This window comes from Aethalodelphis obliquidens, unplaced genomic scaffold (assembly GCF_003676395.1).
Source record: "Aethalodelphis obliquidens isolate GAN/ISIS:26980383/991018 unplaced genomic scaffold, ASM367639v1 scaffold9, whole genome shotgun sequence".
NCBI classification, from domain to species: Eukaryota; Metazoa; Chordata; class Mammalia; order Artiodactyla; family Delphinidae; genus Aethalodelphis; species Aethalodelphis obliquidens.
In genome coordinates this window covers 20706300-20734154 of record NW_020837953.1, presented here as the reverse complement: position 1 = coordinate 20734154, position 27855 = coordinate 20706300, and the positions used below count along the sequence as shown (strand labels likewise).

The 27855-nt window shown below is 47.0% G+C and overlaps 2 protein-coding genes across 3 annotated transcripts in view; both read right to left on the bottom strand.

Moving 5' to 3' along the window:
• The window catches only part of TRIT1 (tRNA isopentenyltransferase 1), a 46238-nt gene extending 35931 nt beyond the window's left edge, over positions 1-10307 (bottom strand). For both annotated transcript variants that reach the window (XM_027108987.1, XM_027108986.1), the window contains exon 1: positions 10119-10307. In XM_027108987.1, the coding sequence (XP_026964788.1) occupies positions 10119-10292 (174 nt within the window). In that variant the 5' untranslated portion in view covers positions 10293-10307. The remainder of the gene's footprint in view (positions 1-10118) is intronic.
• A 10471-nt stretch (positions 10308-20778) lies between these two features.
• On the bottom strand, positions 20779-27362 carry MYCL (MYCL proto-oncogene, bHLH transcription factor). Its single transcript, XM_027108985.1, has 3 exons — positions 27161-27362; positions 26298-26802; positions 20779-23333 (listed from the first exon to the last, which is right to left on the bottom strand). The coding sequence occupies exons 1-3, from the start codon at positions 27239-27241 to the stop codon at positions 22735-22737; spliced, it is 1185 nt and encodes a 394-aa protein (XP_026964786.1). The 5' UTR covers positions 27242-27362; the 3' UTR covers positions 20779-22734.
• Between the last annotated feature and the right edge of the window lie 493 nt (positions 27363-27855).

Genomic DNA, 27855 nt, shown 5'->3' with positions numbered 1-27855 from the left:
CTGTGCTCCGCAACGGGAGAGGCCGCAACAGTGAGAGGCCCGCGTACCGCAAAAAACAAACAAACAAACAAACAAAAACCAAATGCTGGAAAGAATACAAAGAAACAGAAATTCTCATTCACTGCTGGTAGGAATGCAAAATGGTACAGTCATTTTGGTAAATAGTTTAGTAGTTTCCTATAAAGTTAAACCAGTCCTGTAAAGTTAAACCACTAGCTATGTTTATAATAGCTTTCTTTACAACTACTAAAAACTTGACACTCAGATGGCCTTTCACAGGTCAATGAACATATTACGTACAATGGAATAATACTCGACAACAAAGAGAAATGGACTCATGCAACAACACTGAAGAATTTAAATGTATTTTGCTAAGTGAAAAAAGTCAGACCCCAAAAGCTGCATGTTGAGTGACTAAATGTATGTGACCTTCTGGAAAAGGCAAAACTATAGGGACAGAAAACAGATCAGTGGTTGCCAAAAACTGGTGTAGGTAGAGGAGTTGACTACAAAGAGGCCACATAAGGCAATTTTTAGAGTGATGGAAGTGTTCAGTATGGTACTGTGATGGTGCATATCTGACTCTCTCCATTTGTAAAAACCCACAGAACTGTGCACAACAATGAATGCACTCTACTGTATGCAAATTAAAAAAAATAATAGCCAGAATGTCTGAAGAACCAGGACAGAACGCAGACTGCAATAACTGAATCTAATTATATTACAAATGTATGACATAACCTCACTGGAGGGGGGGTGGGGAGGAGCTGACCTAAGTAACTTGTAAAACAATGTTATGACTAGATACTATATGGCTAAAATGAACAAAAAGAACTGAACACAAACATCATACTGTAGTTGGTAAATTTGTTCTCACAGTATTAACTACTTAAACTACTTTACAGGTTGTACAAATAAAATATTTGTAGACAAGGAGAGCCAGTTTCCTTACTCTGAGAAAGAAGTCACAAATAAGCAAGAAGGGAAGATTAATATAAACCCTGTAGTGGAGCAGAGTCAGAGATATCAGTATAAATTCATGTTTACTTTAATATACATACAGATAGATACAGAAATATAGATATTTGTGTATACATGAATTAGTATATATACATATGTTTCCTAGCAACAAGCACATTTAGCACCCAGCTCTTGGTATCTAAATACCATTCACCAAAAAAAGGAGCCAGGGGGACTTCCCTGGTGGCACAGTGGTTAAGAATCTGCCTTCCAGGGCTTCCTTGGTGGCGCAGTGGTTAAGAATCCCCCTGCCAATGCAGGGGACACAGGTTCAAGCCCTGGTCCTGGAAGATCCCACATGCCACGGAGCAACTAAGCCCGTGCGCCACAACTACTGAGCCTGCGCTCTGGAGCCCGCGATCCACAACTACTGAAGCCCGTATGACACAACTACTGAAGCCTGGGTGCTTAGGGCCTGTGCTCCGTAACAAGAGAAGCCACCGCAACGAGAAGCCCGTGCATTGCAATGAAGAGTAGCGCCCGCTCGCCGCAACTAGAGAAAGCCCGCACGCAGCAACAAAGATCAAACACAGCCAAAAATAAATAAGTAAATTTAAAAAATAAAAATAAAAAGGAACCAGGGCTCCTTGGAGAAATGGATGATTCTAGGACTGGAGCTGGACAAATGTAAGTTGAAAGCATCTTGTAATGCCAGAAAGGAAGTGCTAAACAAACAAATATGGGGCATGCCAAAGGACACAAGAGTCAACATGAAAGAGCACCCAATAACCAAGATGAAATAATTTGAACAATAAAATAAATAACTTAGTACTGGATTATAACCCAAGAAATAAAATAAATATCCCTACTGATGTAAGTAAATAGGAGAGAGAGGACAAATCTCTGCAAAAGAATTTCAATAAAAGTAGGAGGACTTCCCTGGTGGCGCAGTGCTTAAGAATCCACCTGCCAATGCAAGGGACACAGGTTTGATCCCTGGTCCGGGAAGATCCCACATGCCATGGAGCAACTAAGCCCATGCGCCACAACTACTGAGCCTGTGCTCTAGAGGACGTGAACCACAACTACTGAGCCCTCGTGCCGCAACTACTGAAGCCCGTGAGCCTAGTGTCTGTGCTCTGCAACAAGAGAAGCCACCGTAATGAGAAGCCTGCACACTGCAACGAAGAGTAGCCCCCACTCACCGCAACTAGAGAAAAGCCCGCGTGCAGCAATGAAGACCCAATGCAGGGACTTCCCTGGTGGCGCAGTAGTTAAGAATCTGCCTGCCAATGCAGGGGACACAGGTTCGAGCCCTGGTCCGGGAAGATCCCACATGCTGCGGAGCAACTAAGCCTGTGTGCCACAACTACTGAGCCTGCATTCTAGAGCCCGCAAGCCACAACTACTGAGCCCGCGTGCTACAACTACTGAAGCCCTCACACCTAGAGCCCATGCTCTGCAACAAGAGAAGCCACCTCAATAAGCCCACGTGCCGCAACGAAGAGTAGCCCCCCGCTCGCCACAACTAAAGAAAGCCCGCGTGCAGCAATGAAGACCCAACACAGCCAAAAATAAAAAGATAATAAATAAATTTATTTTTAAAAAAAGACCCAACACAGCCAAATAAATAAATAAAGACCCCCAAACATACACATAATTTAAAATAAAACAGAAGTAGGAGGAATGAAGGAAATTACCACAATAATTATAGCAGGAAAGATTCATTGATAAATGTTAAAATTAGGAGGTGAAACTTTAAGGAAAAACAAGATATCTGCATTGCCTCAAGCAACTCCCCTAAAATATTAATTACTGTGGTGCTTTTAACATATGCCCACAAATTCTTTGATAGTCCTCCCTTCAGGATGTGGAGCTTAAATCCCCTCCCGTTCAATGTGGGATGGACTTAGCAACTCATTTCCAACAAAGAGAGTATAGAAAGGAAAAACAGGGATTTCCCCAGCGGTCCAGTGGTTAAGACTCCGAGCTTCCATTGCATGGGGCGCAGGTTCAATCCCTGGTCAGGGAACTAAGATCCCACATGTCACACGATACAGCCAAAAATAAATAAATAAATTTTAAAAAATGAAAAGAAAAAGATTTAACTTTACAGTAGAGGAAGCTGGCAGACACAACCTAAACCAAATGATCAAGGTTAATGTCACTAGTTGATGTTAAATCATGCTGACATTATACCCTGATACGATGCAATGAGAAAGGTACTTCACCTCTGTGGTATGCCTTCTCAAAATTCATAATCATGTGAAACCATCAGACAAACCCAAACTGAGAGACAATCCACAAAACAGCTGACCAGTACACTTCAAAAAGTAGCAAAATCATGAAAGACAAGGAAAGACCAAGAAATCTGTCACAGATTGGAGACAAGCAGACATGAGGACTAAATGTAATATGGTATCCTACATTGGATCCTGAAACAGAAAAGGGACATCAGTAGAAAAACTGGTAAAATCCAAATGAAGTCTCCAGTTTAGTTAACAGTATTGTGCCTGTGTCAATCTCTTGGTGTTGATAAATGTGCCATGATGATATGTTAATTTTAGAAGAAGCTGGGTGAAGAATATACAAGAACTCTCTGTACTATCTTTGAAATTCTTGTGTAAATCTTATAATTACTTCAAAATTTAAAAACTAACAGTAATGTAGAACAGGGTTTCTCAACCTCAGTACAATATATTGATATTTTGGGCCAGATAATTCTCTGTTGGGAGGAGCTGTTTTATGCATAGTAGGATGTTCTGCAGCATTCCTGGCCTCTACCCACTAGACACCAGGAACCCACCTTTCCATTTGTTACAACCAAAAACATCTCCAGAGATTGCCAAGTGTCCCCCGGCGGGGGGGGGGGGCGGGCAAAATTACCCCAGATAGAGACCGAGATGAGGGTTCAAGAAAGTAATTTTTGGTAGGGGTGAGATAATAATAGGGCCTACCTAATAAGGTTGTGGTGAGGATATTAAATGAGACAATATATGGCAAACTTCTAGAATACTGCCTGACATATATTTTATTATTGTTATTATTTTCAGTATTATTATTATTCATGGTACAGTGGTAAGAGCTTGAACTCTGGCTGACACAATGAGGAAGGAGCAGCGGTAAAGTTCCAGCTCAGAAATAGGGCCCCAAAGGTAAGCAAAGAGACAAACAGGACCCTGGTGTGATTCAAACTTATCTAAAGAATCCAACAAACTATACAGGAAACTACAACCAGTTCAGTTAAGCCATACTAGAGTATATGCAGAGCACATAGGTGAATTCCTATATACCCAAATAACTTAACACCCCTCAAACATACATTCCTTCTTGAAGTGGAGCTGTTTCAACACCCTGCCCCAGGCACTGAAACATCAGGGCAGCACCTCATCCTCACAAATCTGAAACTGCAAGTCCCATTTGTGCTCTCCTATGGTTTCCCATTTAGCCAGTAGTCACTTCTCTTTCCTTACATAACATGGGAGGTTTGACCCTAAAGTTCTTCCCACAGCTGCAAAAAAACTGAATATATATGTACAACCCACCCAAGCTTAATACTGTAGCCAAAGGAAAACCAAATTCACTCACAACGGATCTGAACACAGGGACCTAGAAATTAATATATATATTTTTAGATGAGTCAAAAATTTTGAGATTTCCTCTGGCCTACTCTCAAGCTCAGTCCTGTAAAACACTGCCTCTGTAAGTTGTGGAAAGTAGCCTCTGGATAGCCCTCATTTCTCCTAGTTAACAGATTTTTCTAGCTTTCATTTTCATGTCCTAGTAAGCCACTGTGATCCACTATCCCATCTCTACTTTCATATCTCTCCCCCATGCAACCCAGATCTCCCTTGAGCACTAGCAAACAGTCCTTTGGTAAAAAAACACTGCTCCTAAATTATGTTCCAAAGCAGACAAAGAATGCAGAACTCCACATTTATTAGGTGACACATAGCTTGCTTACTAATCAGACTGCCAAAAATAATTTGCTTCCCCTCTTGTAGGTTTAGGCAAACACAAGGGAACTGTGCTCCTATGTATGACTACTGCTTCTCCACAGGACTTGAAGAACTAAGGCATTAGAGATACTTCCTCTCTATAAACCCAAATAGAACACTCTGTTTATTTTCTCCTGGCATATAGTTGGTAGTCTGTATTTCCAGGCAGCCATTGTACATCTTTTGGCAAGTGCCTTCAAATTTCTCAGTACAATGTTTCATCCAGTCACTGAAGGCAATGCATTGTACCTTAAATTTACATGCCAAGAAAAAGACTCAGACTGAAAAGAAGACCTTCAGTATCATCTTCCTGCAATATATCAGACACTACACATGAGTTAGAAGACCCAGATCCAATTCCCAGGTGTGCAAGTGTCTTGCAGTGTGATCTCTAGTCTGCTCTTTAATCTTTCTGCACCTCAGTTTTTCCATCCTGGAAAACAGGGATTGTATTACCTGTCCCTCCTTGAATTTAGACTCTTACTGCTAGCTGAGAATATTTATGCTTCTACAACTTGTGAAACTGGGGTTTGGAAAACTCAGAAAATTAAGCACAAAATGTTTCTCACTTTTGTCAGACCTACCATGAAAAATCCACAGTTGAGCCCAGCAGAAGTCCCTAAGCAAGTAATCCCTCAGAAAATTAGTTCTGACTTCCCACTCAACAGACCACTGACACAAGAATGAGAAGTGAGGGGCCAGGCAGGACGTCAGGTGCTACATGGCTAAAAAAGCAAGTCATTGTCTATTATGTTCCCTGACAGTATCATCACCCTTGACACACTACCCTTAACACTCCATTGTGGTTTTATCTCAAAGAAGCTACCTCAATACTTAGAGCACTTACTTCTTCAATGTTTACGAAAAACAAGCACTTTCCCTGGATGGGAAGTGCCCTGCTGGAATTGCCTTGGGATGACCCTACAGTTAAGGTAGGACAAAGGGATGACAAAAGGAGTATGAGGTGCAAGAGAATTTAAGATTTAAGGCAGTGTTTTACAATCCTTTCTGAGTCACTGGTACAATTTTGAAATACAAAACTCTGGGCAGCATTCCAAAAGAGATTATTAAAATTCAAATACTGGTTTTTAGAAAGATCAATTTGGAAACTTGAAAAACCTTTCTAATTATCCACTTTCCATTAGGTCCCCCTTTAGTCTGCGTGGCTGTCACAACAAGGAAGTTTACTGCTCGGTCTAGGCTCTCCACAAGGCCTAGTTTCCCTCTGTTCCACTAAACACTGCCTTTGGTATCTTCAAATAATTGACATTAAATTATATCTCCGCTGCAGTAAGTTTCAGCCCCCTAGCAATGCATCACATGGCCAACACTCAGCTCAACACTCAACTTGAGAGATATCACTATGAATTCACACTAAGATCCACAATACAAATCCTAAAATACATTTTATACCCTGTTCAAAATGTAGCACACTCCTGTGAAGGATCAGTGTCATACAAGTTAAGAAATACTCTCTAATAATTGAATCCCACAGGTCCTGCCTCATTTAAAGGGATAACTTTGTGTATAGATAAGGCAGGCACTGAGCGTGGAAAGTAGAGACCTATGTCCAACTCCAGGTCTGCTACTTACTATAAGACCTTGTACCTGTTTCCTTAACTGTGAAGTGATAATAATGTCTACCTTACAAGGTTATTGTGAGGATAAAAAAGCATATGTAAGCATTTTATAAACAGTGCTATTCAAATTTAATTCTGCCTGTGGATTTAACTAAAGCTGAAAAAGTTCTTTTAAGAAGCTGGTTAGGGACTTCCCTGGTGGCGCAGTGGTTAAGACTGCCTGCCAATGCAGGGGACATGGGTTCAAGCCCTGGTCCGGGAAGATCCCACATGCCGCGGGGCAACTAAGCCTGAGCACCGCAACTACTGAAGTCCGTACGCCTAGAGCCCGTGCTCCGCAACAAAGAGTAGCCACCGCTCTCTGCAACTAGAGAAAGCCTGTGTGCAGCAACAAAGACCCAACACAGCCAAAAATAAATTAATTAGTTAATTTAAAAAAAAAAAGCTGGTTAACTCCAACATTAAGAATGTCATTTGTTCACATGCTTACAAAAATTTTCTGCAATCTCAAGTCACTGAAAAGCATTATCTCCTTCCATTGGCTAAAAAGCAAGCAGAGTAGCACTACCCTACGAGGGGCATGGTAAGCAAGGGGAGAAATGAAGAACTGCGTATACCCACAGTGAATGGGGCAGAGATACTTTATTTCATTATTTGAACTGAAAAGTAAACATTAAAGGTCAAAGTTTTCCAACGGGTCTGAGAGGAATATATCCACGTTATGAATATTAAACACAACCTATTGCCAGTTCAGAAAGCTCAATTATCTTCAAAGTGTTTTTCACACATTAATTAATCCTCACAGCATCCCAAGGATGAAAGAAATTTAATTTTCATATTCTAGTTATTTATAACAACAGGAAGAATCTAAATGGATCGTGATGTGCCATTTTGATAAGACAGGTCAACAAATGTTTCATCAAATGTTAAGGATCTACCATATCATCAGCACTATATAAGGCACAAAGTGTCTAACTGATGTGGCCTATTTCACATCGAGCAAGACCTCTAGCAAGCTCAACCTTATGGTACACAGCTATGCGTAAAGAAACATTTCTGAATAGCGGATAACAGCAATTACAGAGCTATAACCAATCCTTATTGCCAGAAGCTGCTAATTTACTTAAAAACATTTGTAAAATTAAGATGTTTTATTGAGAACGCTTTCCTGACAAGGACTATGTGTGGTACATGAGGAAGAGGCAGAAACAGGGAGCAACAGTGTGCTGTGTTGTTTTAAATAGGATTGTCAGAGGCCTCAATAAGATGACATCTAAGTAAAGACCTGAACAAAGAGAGGAAGCAAGCCACATGCTTATGTAGGGGAAAACATTCCACCAGGCAGAGGGAACCTCTGAGTGTAAGAGTCCTAACACGGGATCATACCTGCTGCATTCTTCACACACCCACTAGACTTTCCCCATGGATGTCCTGCTGCAACCTCCACTGTGCCCCGCCAGATCTTCCTGACTTCCAGGCTCACCATACTCTCCCAGGCACACAAACCTGAAACACACTGTGTGCACTGCTCTCTTCTTTCCACAATCAGTGACCGACTCATACTGTAACATGATACTACCTTCAAAATGTTACATCTTTCTCTTCCATTCATTCCCACTAACATACCAGCCCCAAATTACAAAACATTAAGACTGCAATGGACCTTAGATATTATCAGTGAAACGCCATCTTACCGAAGCCCGTATACCCAAGTCTCGGAAGTATCGAGCCAAAGACCTATAATTACTACATTCTTGGACTTTTTTTTTGGTATGCCCCTCCCACCCACCCCCAAATTCAATTCATCAGCATACTGCTCACAAATGAATGCTTCTTACACACTGTCTTCATCATGTTACTCATCCCCCATTCCACAATATCTACAATACCTGTTAAATAGTCTCCTTTCACTGTCCTACATGCACACTAAGTTCATTTCACCTTCTAAATCTTCATTCACAGTCCTTCCTTTGATACAATGGCTTTTCTTCTTTATCTATCTAAAACTCACCTATCCTTCAAGTCCCTTTTCACAGAGCTTTCCATGACTATATCAGCTTTCACTGATTTCTCTTCTCAGAAATTCTATGGTTCATCATAAGATCTAACACGGTAGTCTCCCTCCTCCCCACCTCCCATCCCCACCCCTTGCAAAGCATCATCAATAACTCACTTCAAACACGTATTAACTTGCTTTGTTTCATGTTTATCTGGACTAAAACTCCTTGAAGACAGGATTGCAGTTTTGTCTCTCCAAAAGGGCCTTGCAGAAAATAGCACCTAATCATATTTTTAGCACTTACTGTGTGCCTGACATGGTATTAAGTGCTTTACATATTTAATCTCGTTTAACCATCACAATAATATCATGTTATTGATATTATTCTTCCTCTTTTACAGAAGAAACAAAGACATGAAGAGGTCAGGCTGAGGTTGCATATCTTAGAAAAGGCAAGGCTGGGATTTGAGCTAAAGTCCGCCTCTCAGAGCCAGCACAAAGCAGAGGTTGTGAACAAAGGTTTGTTGAATTATCCTAATCATCTGATGTGTGTTGATGGCCGTGTCATCCCACATGAATTAATGAGGGTGGAAACCATGCCCAGAGTTTACGGGGTACAGTGGGGAGAAGGCCTGCCCCTTCCTGCTGAATACCCATCAGGCGCTAGGTTCAGCACCGGGCATTTCACCGAGCATCTCATTTACACTGTGAAAACTCTTAACTTGTAATTCCTCCATCGGAGATGTACCCCAAATGTCACCCATCCTCAATCGGAGCACAAATGTTCCCAGGTGTGATGTGTACACACTCCTTCTGGGCCTCCCTGCGGCTCAAGGAAGAGGGCAAAGCCTGCTGATTCCCATCAGCCGCTAAGTTAAAAATCTCAGCATCATAAAGCATTTGCCAAGTGCCTGGACTTTTTCAGGACAGGCCACCCTGCTCTTCTTTCTAACACTCATGTTCTCACTTATTAAGCACCAGAGCCCTGTGAAGTAGGCGGCATTTTCTCCACTTCTCAGATAAATAACGTCCCCCCAAACCGACGCTGTTTAGGTCACGTGGCCGATGGCAGATGAGAGAAGAGAATCCAGGTTTCCTGACTATCCACCCTGCTTCATTCCCTCAGCAGACACTCGTAGATGGTAAATGATTTATCCTGGTGTCGCTGGGAACTCTAAATAGCAAAAGCTCTGGAGTAATTTTCCTTCAAAAGGTATATAATGGACACCTATAGGTCAACCTTATATGTTCAAATACCATCTCCACGTATTCCCTTAGTGACACAGAGATAGTCGTTTCACCTCCCTAGGTGAATTCCCTCATCGGTAAATGGAGATTATAACAGTACCTACACCAAACAGTAATATCCTGACAAGTAAATGAAATGATGGCAGTGAAACAGCTGGCACGATGTCCGGCATATAGTGGGCGCCTAGGAATTATGGGTGCCCTTTCCCAGCCCCCTCCGCCCCATAAGCCTCGGGGTTCACCCACTACCATTAAGCGACAGGGTATCCACTCAGCCAGAGGCCCACGCACGGCCTCCGGTTTACCAGGCTGGGGACAGCCGCACTGTCATACCTGCATGGAGTCAGCGCTGACGATCTCGCCACCGAGCCGCTGGCCTAGCTGTAACGCCAGCGTGGATTTGCCGGTGCCCGTGGCCCCGAGAATTACTACAAGAGGCAGTGTCCGTTTTAGGCCCCGGAGCCCAGGGCCCGCAGACACAGCTCGTGCAGCCGCCACCGCCGCCATCTTAAAGAAGTCTACGCTTGCGCAGGAGCAGCTGTCCCCATGGCAACCGTCAGTGCGCCTGCGCGGACCTCGGGCTCTGAAGGGAGGGTGCGGAGGGAGGAAGGAGGTGAGGGACCCAGGTCCCCACGCTCAGAAGCTCCTGCTGTGACTGCCGTCAACTAGCTGCTGATGTGAGAACCTCAACTACCACCTCTCTTAAGTGGGGCATGGCAGTCGTATCTAAAATAGATCTATCCGTATTATTCTCTCTTTCACGGCACCCAGTTCTTTTTCTTCATAGAGCTAATTACAATATGAAATTATATATTGACCTCTTGTCCATTGTCTGACTTTCTCTCCAGACTGTTAGTTCTATAAAGGCAAGGAACAGATTCTGCCTAGGTCACTACTGTATCTCCAGTACAGTACCTGATACCGAACAGACACCCAATAATTGTTAGTAGAGGGGAGAATGGCTTGCATATCTAGTGCTACAGCCAGTGAGCTCAGAGGTGTGGTGTTCTCCAGGATCAGATCTACCCAGTTCTCAGGCAAGGGCGGCTGCTCTGATGTTCTCATCCAACAACTCAAACTGAGACACAATCATAAGGCAGAACAAGATTTTTCATCTATTTGGCGAAAGGATGCAAGAGATGGGGTGAGAACAGATAAAAAAAACAAGCAAGTAAACAACCTACAACATACAAAGAGAAAAAATAAGGAAGGCAGAAAGGATAAAACAGTAGCAACCCTCAGATTAAAGTGGGGGTGGGAAAAACTAGGTCCAGAGAGGACCAAAATTCTGGGGACTACACAACCTTTAAGAAAGGGCTATGGGAGATTTCCCTGGCGGTCCAGTGCTTAAGACTCCGCGCTTCTACTGCAGGGGGCACGGGTTGGATCCCTGGTTGGGGAACTAAGATCCTGCATGTGGTGTGTGGCCAAAAAAAAAAAGAAAAGAAAAAAAAGAACTTTGGAACCAGATGAACATGGGTTCAAATCCCCACTCTGCCACTTTCAGCTGAGTGACTTCACACAATTCGCTTAGCCTCAGTTTTCTCATCCTTAAGTACCTCTCAGGACTGCCATAAGGAGAAAATGAAGTAATGCCTGAAAGGTGCCTGCTACAACGCCCTGGCACATAATCACCACCATTTGTTAAACATTTTGTATTATAATAGTAACACCCCATCTGCCTTACTAAAGAGGTTAGAGCAGCAGCCTAAGGGCAGAGGAATTTTCAGTAATGTGTGAAAGTGCCTAAATACCTATTCTACTAACCCTTTGTTAGCCAGTTTAAGAGTCTTAATTGCTTTCTGCCTGAGATTACTACCTGGCTCTGCCTAGCTCACAGGTCATATCACCCTTGGGTCAGAGGAATCACCCCTGGACGGTTAGAGAATATGATAGGCCTGCCCTGAATGACTGCCAATAAATACATTTCTCAATCACTTGGATCACCCCTGGCATAATGGCCATTCTTGCAGACCCAGTCTAAACCTTGTAGTCACATGTATCCCAGGGTCCTTGTACCTCCTTTTCTCAATCCAGCCTGCTTTGATCAAAAGCCTTGTTCTCTCCAATTTGTGGTACCCGCCTGGGGCTGGTTTTAAAATCAAGATGTGTGGCCACATATTGGCAGACACTCTCACATGATGGTTGTTAACTGTAGAGCCTTTGCCTGCAGATTTTCCGAGGGTACGGTTACCTTGACAACAAGCAGAAAGAAGGCAGGCCGGAGAAATGATGCAAATAAAGCAAAAGGGAGTCTAATTTCATGATGACAATCTGACCATGACAGAGGAGACTCACTCACAGATGGGAAAGTACTGTCCAAGTCATGACCAGGTGACTGTTATGAGAGAGAGAAAGAGAGAGAGAAGGGGCGGGGGGTGGTGGTGGAATTTACCACTGAGAGACCAGAAGAGGGAGAGGCTGGTTACCAAGGCAACTGGGGAGCAAGGAATGAAAAAATGGGGCTTCACCACAGCCGCAGAAAATTGCTTCTAGCCAAGCAACACAGGACTGTTGCTATAGAAACAAAGAGAACAGGGATCCTGTAGACCATGGGGAGAATTATCACTGAAATACTGAGCAGGAAAGACTCCTAAAGCAGAATGGAGCCTGTGGTCCAAAACAGATGAGGAGAAGTGAGAAAAAAAACATCATACCATTTCCATTCATTGTAATTCTGCCAGCCCCACCAAAGGAGAATGGGAACATATTTTTTTAATACCTTTAGGCTATTTTATTTGTACCTCTGTCTCCCTAATGATCTTCTGAACTCTAAATTATACTAAGAATAGTTCCTGAAAGATAATCTGTAACTTGAAATCCTAATTAGAGAGATTAAGTTCAAGGGAAAATTGGGAAATTGAAGTCTATGATCAAGAGTTAATAAGTATTTATAAAAAACAACATAAAACCCTCTAATGGGCAGCTTTGCAGGGTAATAAGGAGACAAAAGGCGGCAAAAGGGAGTCAGAAAAGCTATTTGTGGTCATGCCCAGGTATTAGCCCTGACCCCTCTCTGCCTTGTATGAGGCCAGATGGGAAATAGCTTATTCTGAAAGATAGCTCAACAGGAAAGGGAGTCTCTCACTCAAAGTGTATGTGTATATCTAGAGGTGAGGATGCAGAAGCCCATCTCAACACACTCCACTGCTTACAGATTATTTGGGGTTAAAAAAAAATCTAGTTTACAAGGCAAAAATGCTGGGATACGTTCAGTCTGGAAGAGGATGTCTAAAATGCAGGAATGAGGTACTAGGGAGACTCAAATTACTTGGAGGGTAATAATTCTTGCCTGCCCTTCTGAAAGTCCACAGTCAGCCACCTAATTGTTACCGCTGGTGTGGGTGTGCTGTACCCTAAGGCAGATGGGTAGTCAGGTTGTCAGGCAACCTCTAGGTTGCCTCACGTTCTTTAGGAAATTGAGAGCAGTACATGGGGTGGAATGGGCATGGGAACATGGCAGAAAAGGAGAAAGGGAGAAGTGCAGAAAGTTAGAGGGGAAATCTAGGTGATGACCCAATTAAAAAAATTTTTACAAAAAGAAAGAAATATAGGGAGAAGGTAAAGGTGAAGCCATTAAGAGTGGAAGGATCATTCAAAATGGAACATCCAGGAAGTTTGAACTTTTTGGAATTCTACAGGATGCTGCGACATGGAAAGGAGGAGGTATATGCCATGGAAGGCCTGAAGCATCTTCTCCCAAGAGAAGAAAGTTGGGTCAAAGATAAACACTAGCACTTTGGTACAATCCAAAGTGCTGAGAATTCCCTGGCAGTCCAGTGGTTGGGACTCTGTGCTTCCACTGCTGGGGTCCCAGGTTCAATCCCTCATCAGGGAACTAAGATACTGCAAGCCGCACAGCCAAAAAAAAATTATTTTTAAATTACAAATTAAGGGCTTCCCTGGCGGCGCAGTGGTTGAGAGTCCGCCTGCTGATGCAGGGGACATGGGTTTGTGCCCCGGTCCGGGAGGATCCCACATGCCGCGGGAGCGGCTGGGCCCGTGAGCCATGGCCGCTGAGTCTGCGTGTCTGGAGCCTGTGCTCCGCAACGGGAAAGGCCACAGCAGTGAGAGGCCCGCGTACCGCCAAAAAAAAAAAAAAAAAAAAATCACAAATTAAAACAAAAAAGCAAAACGCCTTTGCAGCCTGACCCCCATCCTAATTAGAGCCCCCAAATAAAAAAGGTTTCATGCAGGAATATTTCATGATGAACATGGTGCCTGTATTTGTTTCCTAGGACTACCATAACAAATTACCACAAACTGGGTGGCTTAGAAAACAGAAATGTACTCTCTCACAGTTCTGGAGTCTAGAAGCCCAAAATCAGTGCATTGGTAGGGCCACACTCCCATGCTTCCCCTCTAGGGGAGAATCCTTCCCTGCCTCTTCTAGCTTCTGGTGGTTGCTGGGAATCCTTGACATTCCTTGGTTTGTGGCAGGATGACTCCAATCCTGCCTATCTCACATGGCCATCTTCTCTGTTGTACGTGTGTCTCTGTCCGAGAACTTCCGTCTCTCTCTCTCTTTTTTTAAATAAATTTATTTATTTATTTGTTTGTTTCTTTAATTTTTGGCTGTGTTGGGTCTTCGTTGCTGCATGCGGGCTTTCTCTAGTTGCAGCGAGCGGGGGCTACTCTTTGTTGCAGTGCGCAGGCTTCTCATTGCGGTGGCTTCTCTTGTTGTGAAGCATGGGCTCTAGGCACGCAGGCTTCAGTAGTTGTGGCACGTGGGCTCAGTAGTTGTGGTGCACGGGCTTAGTTGCTCTGCGGCATGTGGGATCTTCCCAGGCCAGGGCTCAAACCCGTGTTCCTTGCACTGGCAGGTGGATTCTTAACCACTGCACCACCAGGGAAGCCCGAGAATTTCCCTCTCTTAAGGACACCAGTCACTGGATTAGAGCCCACCCTAATCCAGTATGACCTCATCTTAACTTGATTATATCTGCAAAGACCGTATTTCCAAATAAGGTCACATTCACAGTTTCTGGATAGTCATGAATTTAGTGGGGGACAATATACAACCCAGTACAGTGCCTGTGAGTAATCACAACACCTTCTATTGGTCTGGTGAATGGCTGTTTCCATTACTGTTGCCACTGGTGATTGGCCAATTCAAATCTAGGAGCATCGGAATGGCTCAAAACAAGTGAGGGGAAGAAGAGAGTAGAGCTCACCATAAACCATGGAGTTACCACGGTTTCTGTAACTCCTAAAGTTGAGTTATAGTTTGCTCCAGAGCACACCAGAATGTTCTCAAAGAGAGCTCACTTCCTGCCTTCTCAGATCTCCAAGACAGCCTACACACGCACAGGGATCCCCGAAGGCTGCAAAATCAGAGTGGGGAGGTGCAAAAGGGGAAAAGATGCAGAGCCATCAGAGGTCCTTTCCGGTTCTAATCTCATGGCTCCTTCAATCCCTCTCCTCTACTTCTCTGGCCCTTTCTCTTTCTTGTGGCTTTGGCACTGTGGGCCTTCATCATCTTCATATATTGATGAGTCTCAAATCTGTATCTTCATTTCAACCCCCTTTCTAAAGCTTTAATGTCACATTTCCAACTTCCTGTTGGGTGCTCTATTTTGAATGACCCCATTACCTCAATCTTATTTTGTCCCAAACCACAATCAGTTTCTTTTCCTGACTTCCCTATTTCAAAGAATCACAGAGGATGTTTGTGGCAAAAAGATCCCCTTAGAAATCCAGTGCAACCCCTCTTGTTTTGTAAAAATGAGACCACCTGGCCTGCAAATCAGACCAGATTCCTCCCCCTTCCCCAGATTCCACACAACCTTCCCAATCCTCTCTTCCGCATAGCTATTCCCTTAGCTTAGAACACCTTCTTCCTCTTCACCTAGCCAAATACTCCTGGAACTCGTATTTCCAGTTAAAGTCACAGTATCTCCAACAAGAACTTTCTTGACGACTCCAAAGTGCTCTCTTTCCCTTCTGAGGCTTGCAGCCCTTGTCTGAGTCGCTTTACTTTGTGATCATGTTTGCACACTCATAAACTTCCATAAGGAACCATCACTTCATATATCATTGCTCTTACTATGTGGGCACTATTCTAAGCACTTTATTTTATTTTAATTAATTAATTTATTTACCTATATTTGGCTGCGTTGGGTCTTTGTTGCTGTGCGTGGGCTTTCTCTAGTTGCAGCAAGCGGGGGCTACTCTTCCTTACGGTGCGCGGGCTTCTCATTGTGGTGGCTTCTCTTGTTGTGGAGCATGGGCTCTAGGTGCACAGGCTTCAGTAATTGTGGCTTGAGAGCTCTGGAGCGCAGGCTCAGTAGTTGTAGCGCATGGGCTTTGTTGCTCCACAGCATGTGGGATCTTCCCAGACCAGGGATCAAACCTGTGTCCCCTGCATTGGCAGGTGGATTCTTAACCACTGCGCCACCAGGGAAGTCCTAAGCACTTTCAATATAGTAACTTATTTAATCTTTGCCACAGTCCTATGAGGTAGATGTTAACATTATATCCATTTTAGAGAAGAAGGAAACTTCTAGGACTCAAGGGTGTTGAGTGATATTCCCAAACATCACATAGGTAGTAACCCCAAGTCCCTGTTCTTAACCATTTTACTATGCCATCTATACCACCTTCTGTAAATACTTTTGTATCTCCACAGGACATGGCTCCAACCCCTTGTTCCAATGTTTTTCTAAGTGTGACCTCAGGAAATCCACCTCCCTGCTTGCTTGTCAGTAATGTAGATTCCTGGTCCTGACCTACTACATCAGGGTCTTGGGGATGCATAGATTCTTAAGGTCCGCTCAGGTTCGAGGATCATTGCCTTAACCAAAATAGGCCTTAGAGGATTTAAAGACTGAATGGAGTCATTGACTCCAGCGCAGTTTGAAGACACTGCAGTGCCCAGTGAGGACAAATGGAGGGCCCTCATGTGCAACAGCATCACAGACTCACAGCTCCTGCCTGCCATGGGTCATGAGATGCTGTGGACCAGTCAGAGGCTCAGGTCTTTGCCCTCCTTTCTCCTCTGTTCATCTCAGTCTCCCAAAATCCTGTCTACTCCTTCCCTGATGATTTATTGCCTCTTGAGACATTAATATGTCCATTTCAGATTACTTTAAGCACTCCTTCCGGGAAGATTTCTTACTTTACCAATCCCTTCTATCACCTTCCAAATATGACTGATCTGTGTGGCTTGTTAGATGGTTTAAATAATACTAATCATTTACTGAGCACTTAATATTGTTCACAATAACCCAAAGAAGCAGGTACTATGATTTATACCTGTTTTACAGATGTGGAAACTGGGACTGGGAGGTGTTAATAATTTGTCCGAGCTCACAAAGCTGGAAAATACAGAGGCTGATTTGGAATGGAGCTCTGTTGGGTGTGGGAGGCTACTTAACCATACCGCTTCCCACAAGTTTAGAGGCAATCCAGCACTTACTTCCTGGGCACCGACTGGACCCTGGCACTGAGTCTTATTGTTTAATAACTCACCTGATTAGAGACTTGAAGAACATATTTAGATTTGCTCACCAAAAGAATGGTAATCTTAATACAGTTGATCCCTTTGGCAACAGTTCTAAATAAAGACATTAAGAAGAGCTGTCCACTGGGCTTAAAGTAGAAGTGCCCACACCCCAACGGAACCTTAGCTGACACATTTACAGACCTCCCCTTTACCTTCCCCAGTCACCCAGTCATCAGTCACCTCCCAATTGGTTATCTTATCCTTAGACTCCTCTTTCACACTCCCTATCACCTTCCAGATCAACAAAGCCATCCCCATCATCCCCTTCTCCTTCTAATGTGCATATTCTGAAATATCCTGACCCCAGGGGGCACTTAAGACAAATTCGACTCTTTTGAGATAGTTCCACCCGTCTCAGTTCCCCAGGATAGCTGCCAATAGGGGCAGGAGTTAAGCACTTGGTTTAGCCTTTGATTGTCTAACAGAGAGGATGGCCTTTCTTTTCCACTCCACGTGTGGCTTCTCAGCTGTCCTTTATTGTCTACGTCCACAACCCCGAGTTGTGTACGTAGTCCCTTAGGTGTACTATTCAGGGGAAAACCTAATTTGTAGAAATTGTTCTCCGAAATCCAGGAATAATCTCATGGCTATTTTCAGACAAAGATAGAGGTAGGAGCCCGCAGAAGTGAGCTAGGAAGGAGCTTAAAATACTTCACATACCAGAAACACCCTCCCTTCCCCCCAGGAGATGGCTTTATTCCCACTCCTTTCTCAACAGTCAGACTCAAAGGAGCTGAAGCTTAGAGGCAGACAGTTGGTACTAGCTGCCTGGGCTCAAATGACTTAAATGTCTCTGAGCTTCAGTTTGCTCACCTGTGAAACGGGGCTGACACCACCCTGATCTCCAGGTTATTGTGAGAATTAAGGTATGTAAAACAACATCAGCATCAGCGTTAGGGCCTGTACCTAGGAGTCCCTAAGACTTTATTGAGGACTCATGAATTCTTTTAAGGTCTGGTAAAGCGAGAGAAGCCCTACAAACTAGTGTCTTGACAAGTGGAAGGATGAACGCACTGGGAACAGAGTGACTATAACTAAAAGAGGGAAATGGAGTTTTTTAAAAAAATTATTTATTATTTATTTTTGGCTGCGCTGGGTCTTCATTGCTGCACGCGGGCTTTCTCTAGTTGCGGCGAGCGGGGGCTACTCTTCGTTGCGGTGCACGGGCTTCTCATTGCGGTGGCTTCTCTTGTTGCGGAGCACGGGCTCTAGGTGCGTGGGCTTCAGTAGTTGTGGCTCGTGGGCTCAGTAGCTGTGGCTCGTGGGCTCTAGAGCGCAGACTCTGTAGTGGCGCACGGGCTTAGTTGCTCCGCGGCATGTGGGATCTTCCCGGACTAGGACTCGAACCCGTGTCTCCTGCATTGGCAGGCAGATTCTTAACCACTGCGCCACCAGGGAAGTCCTGGGAATGGAGTTTTAAGAAAAGAATCCCAGTAATCCAAGTCTGTTTTTATCAAACAGCTATTTATGCCCTGGGTTTGGGGACATAGGGGCAGTGGGGGTGGAGTGGAAAGTTTACCTGACAGGAGACTGGGTTTGGGATTAGGATTCTGTTCTGGGACCTTGAGTAAGAAACCTGTCTGGGGGAATTCCCTGGTGGTCCGGTGGTTAGGACTCTGTGCTTCCACTGCAAGGGGTGTGGGTTCAATCCTTGGTCGGGCAACTAAGATCCCGAAAGCCCGCACAGTGCAGCCAAAAAAAAAAAACCTGTCTGGGCTCCAGTACCAAGCGGCAGACATCGCTTATTTACCAGGTTGTGATGAGGGTCACTTTGTAAATGTGAGGAATTTACATCAATAGTAGCTTTTGGACTCAACTCAGGCTTCGCAGGAGTGCAGGTGGGCAATACCGACCCAGGTCTCAGCTGTAAAGCAGGATTACATGAGACAAAGTGGCCTTCTCCCACCATGATGCTCGTGCCTCTCTGAACAGCAACTGTTTTCCTTTCACAGTCCCAGAAGGCGCCTCTCTGGGGCAAGACGAATCTACCCAGCCCACAAAGGCAGCAGAGTGGCTGGTCATGGAACATTTGCTCCACTTCATCCCAATAAGTGGCAGGCACAGTGGCCCCAAGGAGAGACAATTCCAGCAAGCAGTTAAGTGATGAAATTCCCTACTTCCTCCACACACCCCATGCTACCAAAACAAGCTGATCATTATTATGCAGTGGTTCACACCTCTGGCTCTGCAGAGAGGCAGAGCTGGTTTCAAATCCCTTGAACTCATTTACTTACTAGCTGTGTAATACTGGACAGTTATGTTTCACTCTTAGAACCTCAGTTCCCTCTTCTGTAGGCCTTGGCCTGTGGTTGGTGTGGTATAATGTGTAGGAAGGAGCAGGGTGCTTAGACACAGGCAGTGCTCCATCAGGAATGGCTATTAATAAATTCTCCCCTCTTGCATTTACGGCAAGTTTCTGAGAACTATGGGAGGTAAAGGGAGCCTTCATTTTCCTTTATTAATCAAGGGAGAAAGAAAAAAAAATCACATCACATCACCAATTCTCATAGAATTTTTAATAATCTCTTTTTTTTTTTTTTTTTTTTTGCAGTACGCGGGCCTCTCACTGTTGTGGCCTCTCCCATTGCGGAGCACAGGCTCCGGACGCGCAGGTTCAGCGGCCATGGCTCACGGGCCCAGCTGCTCCGCGGCATGTGGGATCTTCCTGGACCGGGGCACGAACTTGTGTCCCCTGCATCGGCAGGCGGACTCTCAACCACTGCGCCACCAGGGAAGCCCCCTCATAGAATTTTAAAAAAGACATCCTGCAAGCGACTTCCCTGGTGGCCCAGTGGTTAGGACTTTGCGCTTCCATTGCAAGGACCACAGGTTCGATCCCTGGTCAGGGAACTAAGATCCTGCAAGCCGTGGGGCATGGCAAAAAAAAAAAAAAAAAAAAAAGGCATTAAAAAGATGTCCTGCAAATACCACTAAGGTAAGAACAGTACCACCCTAAAGGATTTAAGGGTTTATAGTTTAGAAAGTGGTTTAAAGTCTATACTTTGGGAATTCCCTGATGGTACAGTGGTTAAGACTCTGCACGCTCACTGCTAAGGGCCTGGGTTCTATCCCTGGTCGGGGAACTAAGATCCCACAAGCCGCGTGGCCAAAAACAAGAAAAAAGAAAAAAAAAAAAGTTTATCCTTCATTGAATGCCTGCCAACCCCTTGTGAAGTAGCATTTATCCCCACTTTACAAGTAAGGAAACTAGGGCTTTTAGCTTTTAGGTAAAGCTAAAAGCACAGGACGAGTAAATGGTGGAACCCTGGGATTTCAAGCCTTCTAAAATACAAATTCAGCACTCTGCAATTCACAAGAGTGCTTACCGAGTACTGAACCTACATTGTTTAGACATGTCTGAAATGGCATTTCAGGAACCCAGAGTGGAGTGACCAGGTTAGCAACATGGTTAGAGATCACTCGTGGCTACCCTGAAACAATTTTCCTTGGTTCCGGGGGATGCGGTGGGCATAAGCTCTGCCCCCACTCTGACATGTTTGAGAAATCTTTTATTAGAAGATGTTTCAGAAGGCAACATTTTCAAATCAGGCAATCAGTAATCACAACTAAATACAAAATTTCAGGTAAACCTGCCTTTTAAAATAAATCAGACTCTTGCAACAGAAGAATTGCCCCAGAGCTTTTTTCTTGTACAAAAACAATTAACACCACTTTGCAAAAGGCATACAAAAATACAGTATTAAAAAAAAAAAAAGACTGCTCCCGGCATAATACCCAACAGCAGCTCATAAAACACAAGCTATTCAGGTGAGACATCAGTAACCTACATCTCAACTGTTCTCCAAAGACAGTTCTAGAAGTCAGTTGGCTCCCAAAAACCATGCTCCAGAAGGTAGGGAGGCTTTTTCCTAACTTCCACTGGGGTTCTCTGAGGCCAGGAAGCAACCTCAGGAACAGACCCTCATGCATAATAGGTTTGGAAGTAGCAGCCGGCTTCCCAGAGCCACGTATAGCGCTCTACCATCCTCCCTTCCCTTACTTTCAAACCCCCATCCAGTAGGCACCTGCTGCCCTGGGCAGAGTTCTGGAGGGGCTGGTCTTTCTTCCAGGCTAGGCTTAGGGGCTGCTGAGATTGCCCACATGACACCTGTTGGGGTGGGTGTCTTTCTCAGAATGGAGGCTGCGCCTGGAATCCACTTGGAGAGGCTCAGTCCAGCTGGGGTAAAATCCATCATGGTCCACTAAGCAGAGCTCCTGGAAGCTCCTTAAAAACCCACCAGGAAGCTAGTCTGCCTTCCAGAGCACTGGATGCGTCCCAGCAGCTCTCCCAGTAAGAACTGCAGTAAGGCCCAGATTCTGGGAAAAGGATCTGACTCATGTCAAGCTGGCAGGAGGCCAAGGGCGGCTACAGAGCCAGCAAGCTCCTTGGACTTGCATGAGAAGGACAGGTTTGCATGGTCCTAGTAGAACTTCAAACTTACCAGTCAGGGATTGAGACGAGAGGGAGGTGGGAAAGAGGAAGTGGTACAGTTCTCCCTCCTCAGGTGCCTGACATCGGCTTTGAGAAAATTCTAAGATGGAAAACACCTGGGCAGGGAACAGGTTTACAGCCAGGACTCCAAGCCTTCCCCAGGCCACAGTGTGGGACACTTTGCCCTGTGTCCTGGGGAAATATTTCTGACCTGTGGGAAAGGGGGTGCCTTAGAGCCCATTGCATAACAAAGGCAGAAGGAAACAAAAAATTCCCTGGTGAGGACTGAATGGTCTCTGCCCTCAGAGGAAAGGACCCAGGGGGCTTTTAGACAAAGAATCTAGAGCCCGAGTTCTTTAAATGTTCTCAAGGTCGCAGCCTGGAGAGTGGTGGGAGGAGGGGTGTCATTTAACGTCAGAATATATATATTAAAGGTGTCCAACTCCTCAGCTACTGTAAAGTGTCTGACAGTGAGGTAATGGTCCCTGCTGATTAAGTCTGCGAGCTCGTCTTCACCCAAGACAGCTTGTATGTCTCCTGGAAAAAGGAGCCTCAGGGAGAGTGTCCAGGCCCAGCTGTCCCAGCGTCACCCCAGAGACACCAGTGGGAGCATCCTTTCCCAGCCTAAAGCTCATCGGGAGTGTGAGATTTCATGCAGGCTGGAGCCCCCCGACAACGTCCACCACCTGTTGCATAGCATCTGTCGGGCTTTTCTTCGGAGCTAGTGAGCTAGGCAGACCCCAAGACTCCTCAGTCAGCTGTCTGCCTGAGAAGCCAAAGGCGTCAGAGAAGCCACAGCGCTCCCATGAGTCAGGGCAGAGGGAGAGTTGGGCTGCAAGGTTTCCAAGAATGCAAGCCCTTCTTGTGTGTGCTCCGGCTGCAATGCATTCTGGGATCTACTGTCCAGGCTGTCCCACTGGAACCAAAATGTGCAAATTCCTATGGGGGATAGGAGAGGTTAAAAAATAAATTCGGGTCTTTGTTAAGACAGAGCAGTCAGGCTTTTTGGTCAGTTAGTAGCCACTGAGGTACGCAATTCTTTTCTGCAGTTGCTGCTGCCGACACCGGAGCTGCCTTTTCTCTGTAGCCATCCTCTTCTCAGCCCCCACTAGGGCTTGCAAGTATTCCAAGGCCTTGCTCAGGATCACTACTTTGGGGGCCTTGGAGCAGCTGGCCAGGGTGGGCACCTGGTCCCTCAGGGCCAAGAACCTGGAACGGAGGTCATTCCGTCTTTTGCGCTCCAGGAAGTTGTGGTTCTTCCTCTTGGTCACGTCCTCAGTGTCAGAACTGACAGGTTTGGGGTGGCAGGACTGGGGAGGCTCTCTTTCTACAGGCGGGGGGCTCACAATTTCTTCATCTGCCTCATCTTCCTTTTCCTCTGGTACATCTCTCTCCAGACCCTCTTCTTGGGGCCCTCGCCCTGGAGCCTCTCCTTGGGAGCAGCTTTCTGGAGGAAAACGGGCGGCATAGTTGTGCTGTTGTTGATGGATGGAGATGTGGAAGTGTTTCATGCAGGGGTCCAAAGGGTCTGCTCGCACTGTGATGGTGACCGGCTTCCGGACACCCAGGGACTGTCTCTTCTCCACGGTCACAACGTCGATTTCTTCACCCTCTGTCCAAGAAGAGAGATCAACAGAAGAAACACACCCCATGAGAAACACATACTCAGACCCTATCTTGGAGTTTGGGAAAGGAGGTGACATTTTCCCAATTTAGATATAAACAAATTCAAGGGAGGAGAAAGACAGCTGATTCATCTGTAATGAGGCTAAGGGCAGTGTGAAGGAAAGGAGGTGAAATAAGCGAGGAGGAAAATATTCTCCAATTTCTCTTTGCACAGCAAGGCTTAGATAAGAACAAAAGGCAGACCCAAGCCAACAGCCCCCAGTCTGCACAGGCTCTCCCCTCCCCCACTGAGGGGATGGAGAAAAAGAGCTATCAGCCTGGGACAAAGTTTAGCTCTAAAGATCTTCCCCAGTCGGGCTCTTTCATGCCCCATCAGAATTGTAAATGAGGGGTCTGTGGGCAGAGCTGCCCTTTGTTCCAGCCCAGCACAGCCTGCACTTGGGAATTGTTACTTTTCACAAGTTATAAATCCTATTATTCCCCCACCTCTCTATTCTGCCGCCCCTTTCAGCTGAAGAGTCGGAGAAGGGAGGGCTACAACCCATCCCTCCTCACCCAGAGGGGAGGGAAAGGGCTTGCCTTAGCAGCATTTTGCTCCTGGGTTCAATGGGTTTCTAGAGTCATCCATCATTTATAGGTTGCCTGCCCCACCCCCTTCCCTGACCAGAAGAGGGTTGGATTTGTAATCACAGGTCTGCAAAAGCTGCAGGAACTTCACAAAGGTACAAGCGACCATTTCCAAGCTACCTATGCCAGGGCAGGAACTGAGCAGCATGGGAATGTTCTGACACAAGGGCCAAAACACTAGCAACACCTGGACATGCCCCCATCATTCCCTTGCTCCAAGGTCTTTTAGGTTACCCCAACCAGGAGAGGGACAATTTGGGGAGAACCTTCCTGCTCCACACGTTTTCCAGCCCCCGCATAGAAGGCCACCTTAATGCATTTCAGCCTGACAACAGAAGAGCTCAGTTCTCGGCCTCTTTTGCATATCAGGATGCTTGAGCCCCTTTGTCAGGAAGGCTTCCATTGTGTGGACAATCGCATTATTTCTCCATTAATAAAACCTGACCGTTCAGCCCTCCTGGCCCCAAGGCCTGTGATTGGCTGGCTAAGCGGTGTTTTGAAGGCTGTCTTACCCAGCCCCTGGCCCCTATTGGCTGAGCTTTGCCATCAGTCACTCTTCCCACCCCCCTCATTGTTTGCAATCTGTTGCATTTTGTTCTGGGCCATGTGGCCTATGGGTGAACCAGGAGCTTGCAAACAGGTTCAGGTTAAAGGGCAGGTTAGAAAATGAATCAGGAGGCTTCCCCACATCCCAAACCTTTAATATTTCAGGGTTAAACCTCATAGCTGCGGAAGGCTCTGCCTAAGGAAGAAATAAGGTACAACACGATTCTCCTTTCCGGAGAGTAGTGCCTAACTCTACCCAGACAAGGAAGTGTCCTCGGCTGGACAATCAGGTCATACTCCATGTGCAAAGGGAGAAACTGAGACCCAGTTCGGCCAAGTCCACACATCACCTTTGTAATATTCTGGATCTCAAACTAAGATCTCCGGACTCCCGAAACAATGGTCTTTCCATTCTACCACTCAATCAGCCTTTGTAGAGATACATCTTTATTGGTTTCTTGATCTCAAAGTTCCCATTCCAGCCATTAAACAAACAGAAGGTCTTGGTGTAGAAAGCAAGCGGGTTAAAAATGACCTTAACACAGTGGACCGAAAAAATTGACTTTTAATTGTTCTTGTTATCCTTATTTTTACCTTCAAGTGTATGACAACCTCCATACCCATTCCCCAGTTCCCTCTAAATGGTCATGTAAGTTATTCTTAAAAGCTACAGTGAGGTTTCAGTCCTGATTTTCCCGATGCGAGCCTCAGTTTGCACCCTATAAAACACCCTCGCCAATATTTCTCATGGGCACTTCTGAGAAGAGATTAGGCTAAGAACAACATAGTCTGGTGGCACAGGATGCAGCAGGCTGTCCTCAGTGAGGTTTACACTTGCCTTCAAGGATAGGGAAGGGGAACCTGGAGCTCTGTATCTGTGACCCCAGCACCAAGCCCAGAGCTTAGCACAAAGTAGGGGCCAGCTAACATTTGTTGAATACAAATGAGGCAGTTGAAAGCCCTCAGATGAATTGGGCGGGACCTAGAGGAACACCTTCCCACATCAGGCCAGAGCAAAAAGGCAAGATGTACCACTTCCCAGATAAGCTACCACGAAGTTCCTCTAAACCTCAGAGAAGTGCCTGGTTGGGATGGAGGATTGAGCAAAAGAGGCTGGCTGGATGGCAGGAAGCTGGGGTTCACTTCTGGTGATTTCCTATTTCTAAGCCTGTTTCCATCTGTTAATGGGGAGTGGTCATTCCTCTGCTACCTGTCTCATGGGTGATGGTGTGGATGCAAACATGGTAAGGGGTAGTGGAGCAAGAGAAGCCATTATTGTCTTTCAAAAGTAAACCAGGCAGGAAACCAGGTTTTTGAAAGGATGAAGGCTTTGGCTTTGCACAAAGACTCCTCAGCTTCTTCTCTCCTCAGGGGAGTGAGTTTCCCAGAGAAAGAGACAGGAAAAAAAAAAAAAAATTCAAGCCTGGAGTGACACTTAAGGGACCCTTTCCAGCCTTAGGAGGACAGAAATCCCCTACGGTCCAATCCCTGTATTGTCCTCCTAAGCGCCAAGCCCCAGCCTGTCTCCCTGTCTCCCTTGTCCCCTGGGGCTCCAATCATCATCAAAGGGACGCTGGCTCCCACGCCACTTCTTCAAACTGTTTACTAACACACCCACGTGCCAGACAGACACCGCTGGGGGCTACACCGGCAGCTTCAGCCACAGGAAGGGGGAGGTGGCGGAAGGGCTTGCGCAGACCCACTGCCTGACCTCAGCGGCAGAGGTTTGGCCACCCATGAGGTGCCCCCCTCTTTGATGGCCCACGGCGGTCCTTACCCGAGTCGCTTGGGCTCTCGGACCCCGAGCAGGCCTGGGTCTTGGGCTCGCCCAGCGGACAGGGGGCAGCGGGCGCCGGGTTGCCGGCTTCGAGGCTGGGAGCGCAGTCCAGGGCGGCGGGCGCCTTGGGCGGGTTCCCCCGGGGCGCGCCAGCAGCGAGCCGGTCGCTCACCGCTCTCTCCAGCCGTTCCCGGGCCGAGAAGCCGCTCCACATGCAGTCACGGCGGATGATGGAGGCGTAGTTCCTGCCCCAAGCTTTCGAGTGACCCCGGGATTCTGCCTCGTCCCCGGCGCCCCCTCCGGGCCACGGCTCTGGAGGACCAATTCCGGGGGCCGGGTCCCCGGCGCCGGGACCGGAGCCCCAGGGCGGCGACGTGGGGGGCGACGGCACCAGCTCGAATTTCTTCCAGATGTCCTCGCTGGGCGCCGTGGAGCGGTAGAAATCTTCCCCGCAGTCATAGTCGTAGAAATAGTGCTGGTACGAGTCGAAGTCCATGTCCGCTCCCTGCGGGAGGGAAGGGGGACGTGCTGACCCGGGTGCAGGCCCGGGGAGGGAGGCGTCCCCCCGTCCCCCAGCACAGCTGGCTGCCAGGCTCTCGTCCCTCTCCAATCGCTCGGCTTGGAGCCCGCGCCCTTCTCTCGCGACCCGGCAGCCCGGCCGCGGGTCAGCGTGCCCAGGGAAGCCGGTCACAGCGCGCGGACTAGGGTGCAGGGAGCGAGTTCAAAGCAAACTTTGCCAGCGCCGCCCGGAGCGCAGCTCCCAGGGCCCGGCCGGGCCGGGCGGGGGCGCGCTGTGCCCAGAAGGCAGCCTGCAGCCCGTCCCCCGGGACCCGAGCCCGTTCCCCGGCCGCCCGCAGCCTCACCTCGCTCCCGCCGCCGACCGCCTGGAGCGTACCGGCTCCCCGCCGGCTCGGGGCAGCCCGGCAGCCCGCACACATGCACATGCGCGCCACCGAGCGCGCGGACCGCACTCAGGAACTCGCCCCCCCGCGCGCGCTCCCGCCCTCGCTCGCGCACGGCGACCCGGACGCTCCCGGGAGCGGCGCGGGAGCGCGAGATGCAGGCGCATTGTTTCCCGGCTGCCTTATATCTCGTCGCGCGCCCGGGGCTCAGGGACCGGGGGCGGGCCCTACGGGACAAGCCCCGCCCCTCCCCCGCCCCTCCCGGTCGACAGGTGGGGGCGGTAGAGTCCCAGCCCCACCCTTCCAAGCTACCCTCTCTGACTCTATTCTATTCCCTGTACCCCTCGAAATGAATTGCACACTGGGGAGCGCAGAGCAGGCGGCGAGCTGATGTAGCCCGGCGGTCGCCTGGTGGGGGCGTGACTGTTTAGCGAGGCCCGGGTGGTCCCCTAGAGACCGAACGAGAACCGCGCTCCTTGCAGATTCTGGGCTGGGGAAGAGAACTACTCTCCGCCCCACGAGCCTGCTTCCCCGGGCTCGCCCCTCTTGGTTCTGGTGCGTCTGGCCCGCGGGGAACAAGGTAGTTGGGGGCAGCCGCACCTCCACCGCGCCACCTGGTGGCCCTCAGCCCTGAACTGGGACTGGTCCCCAGCACC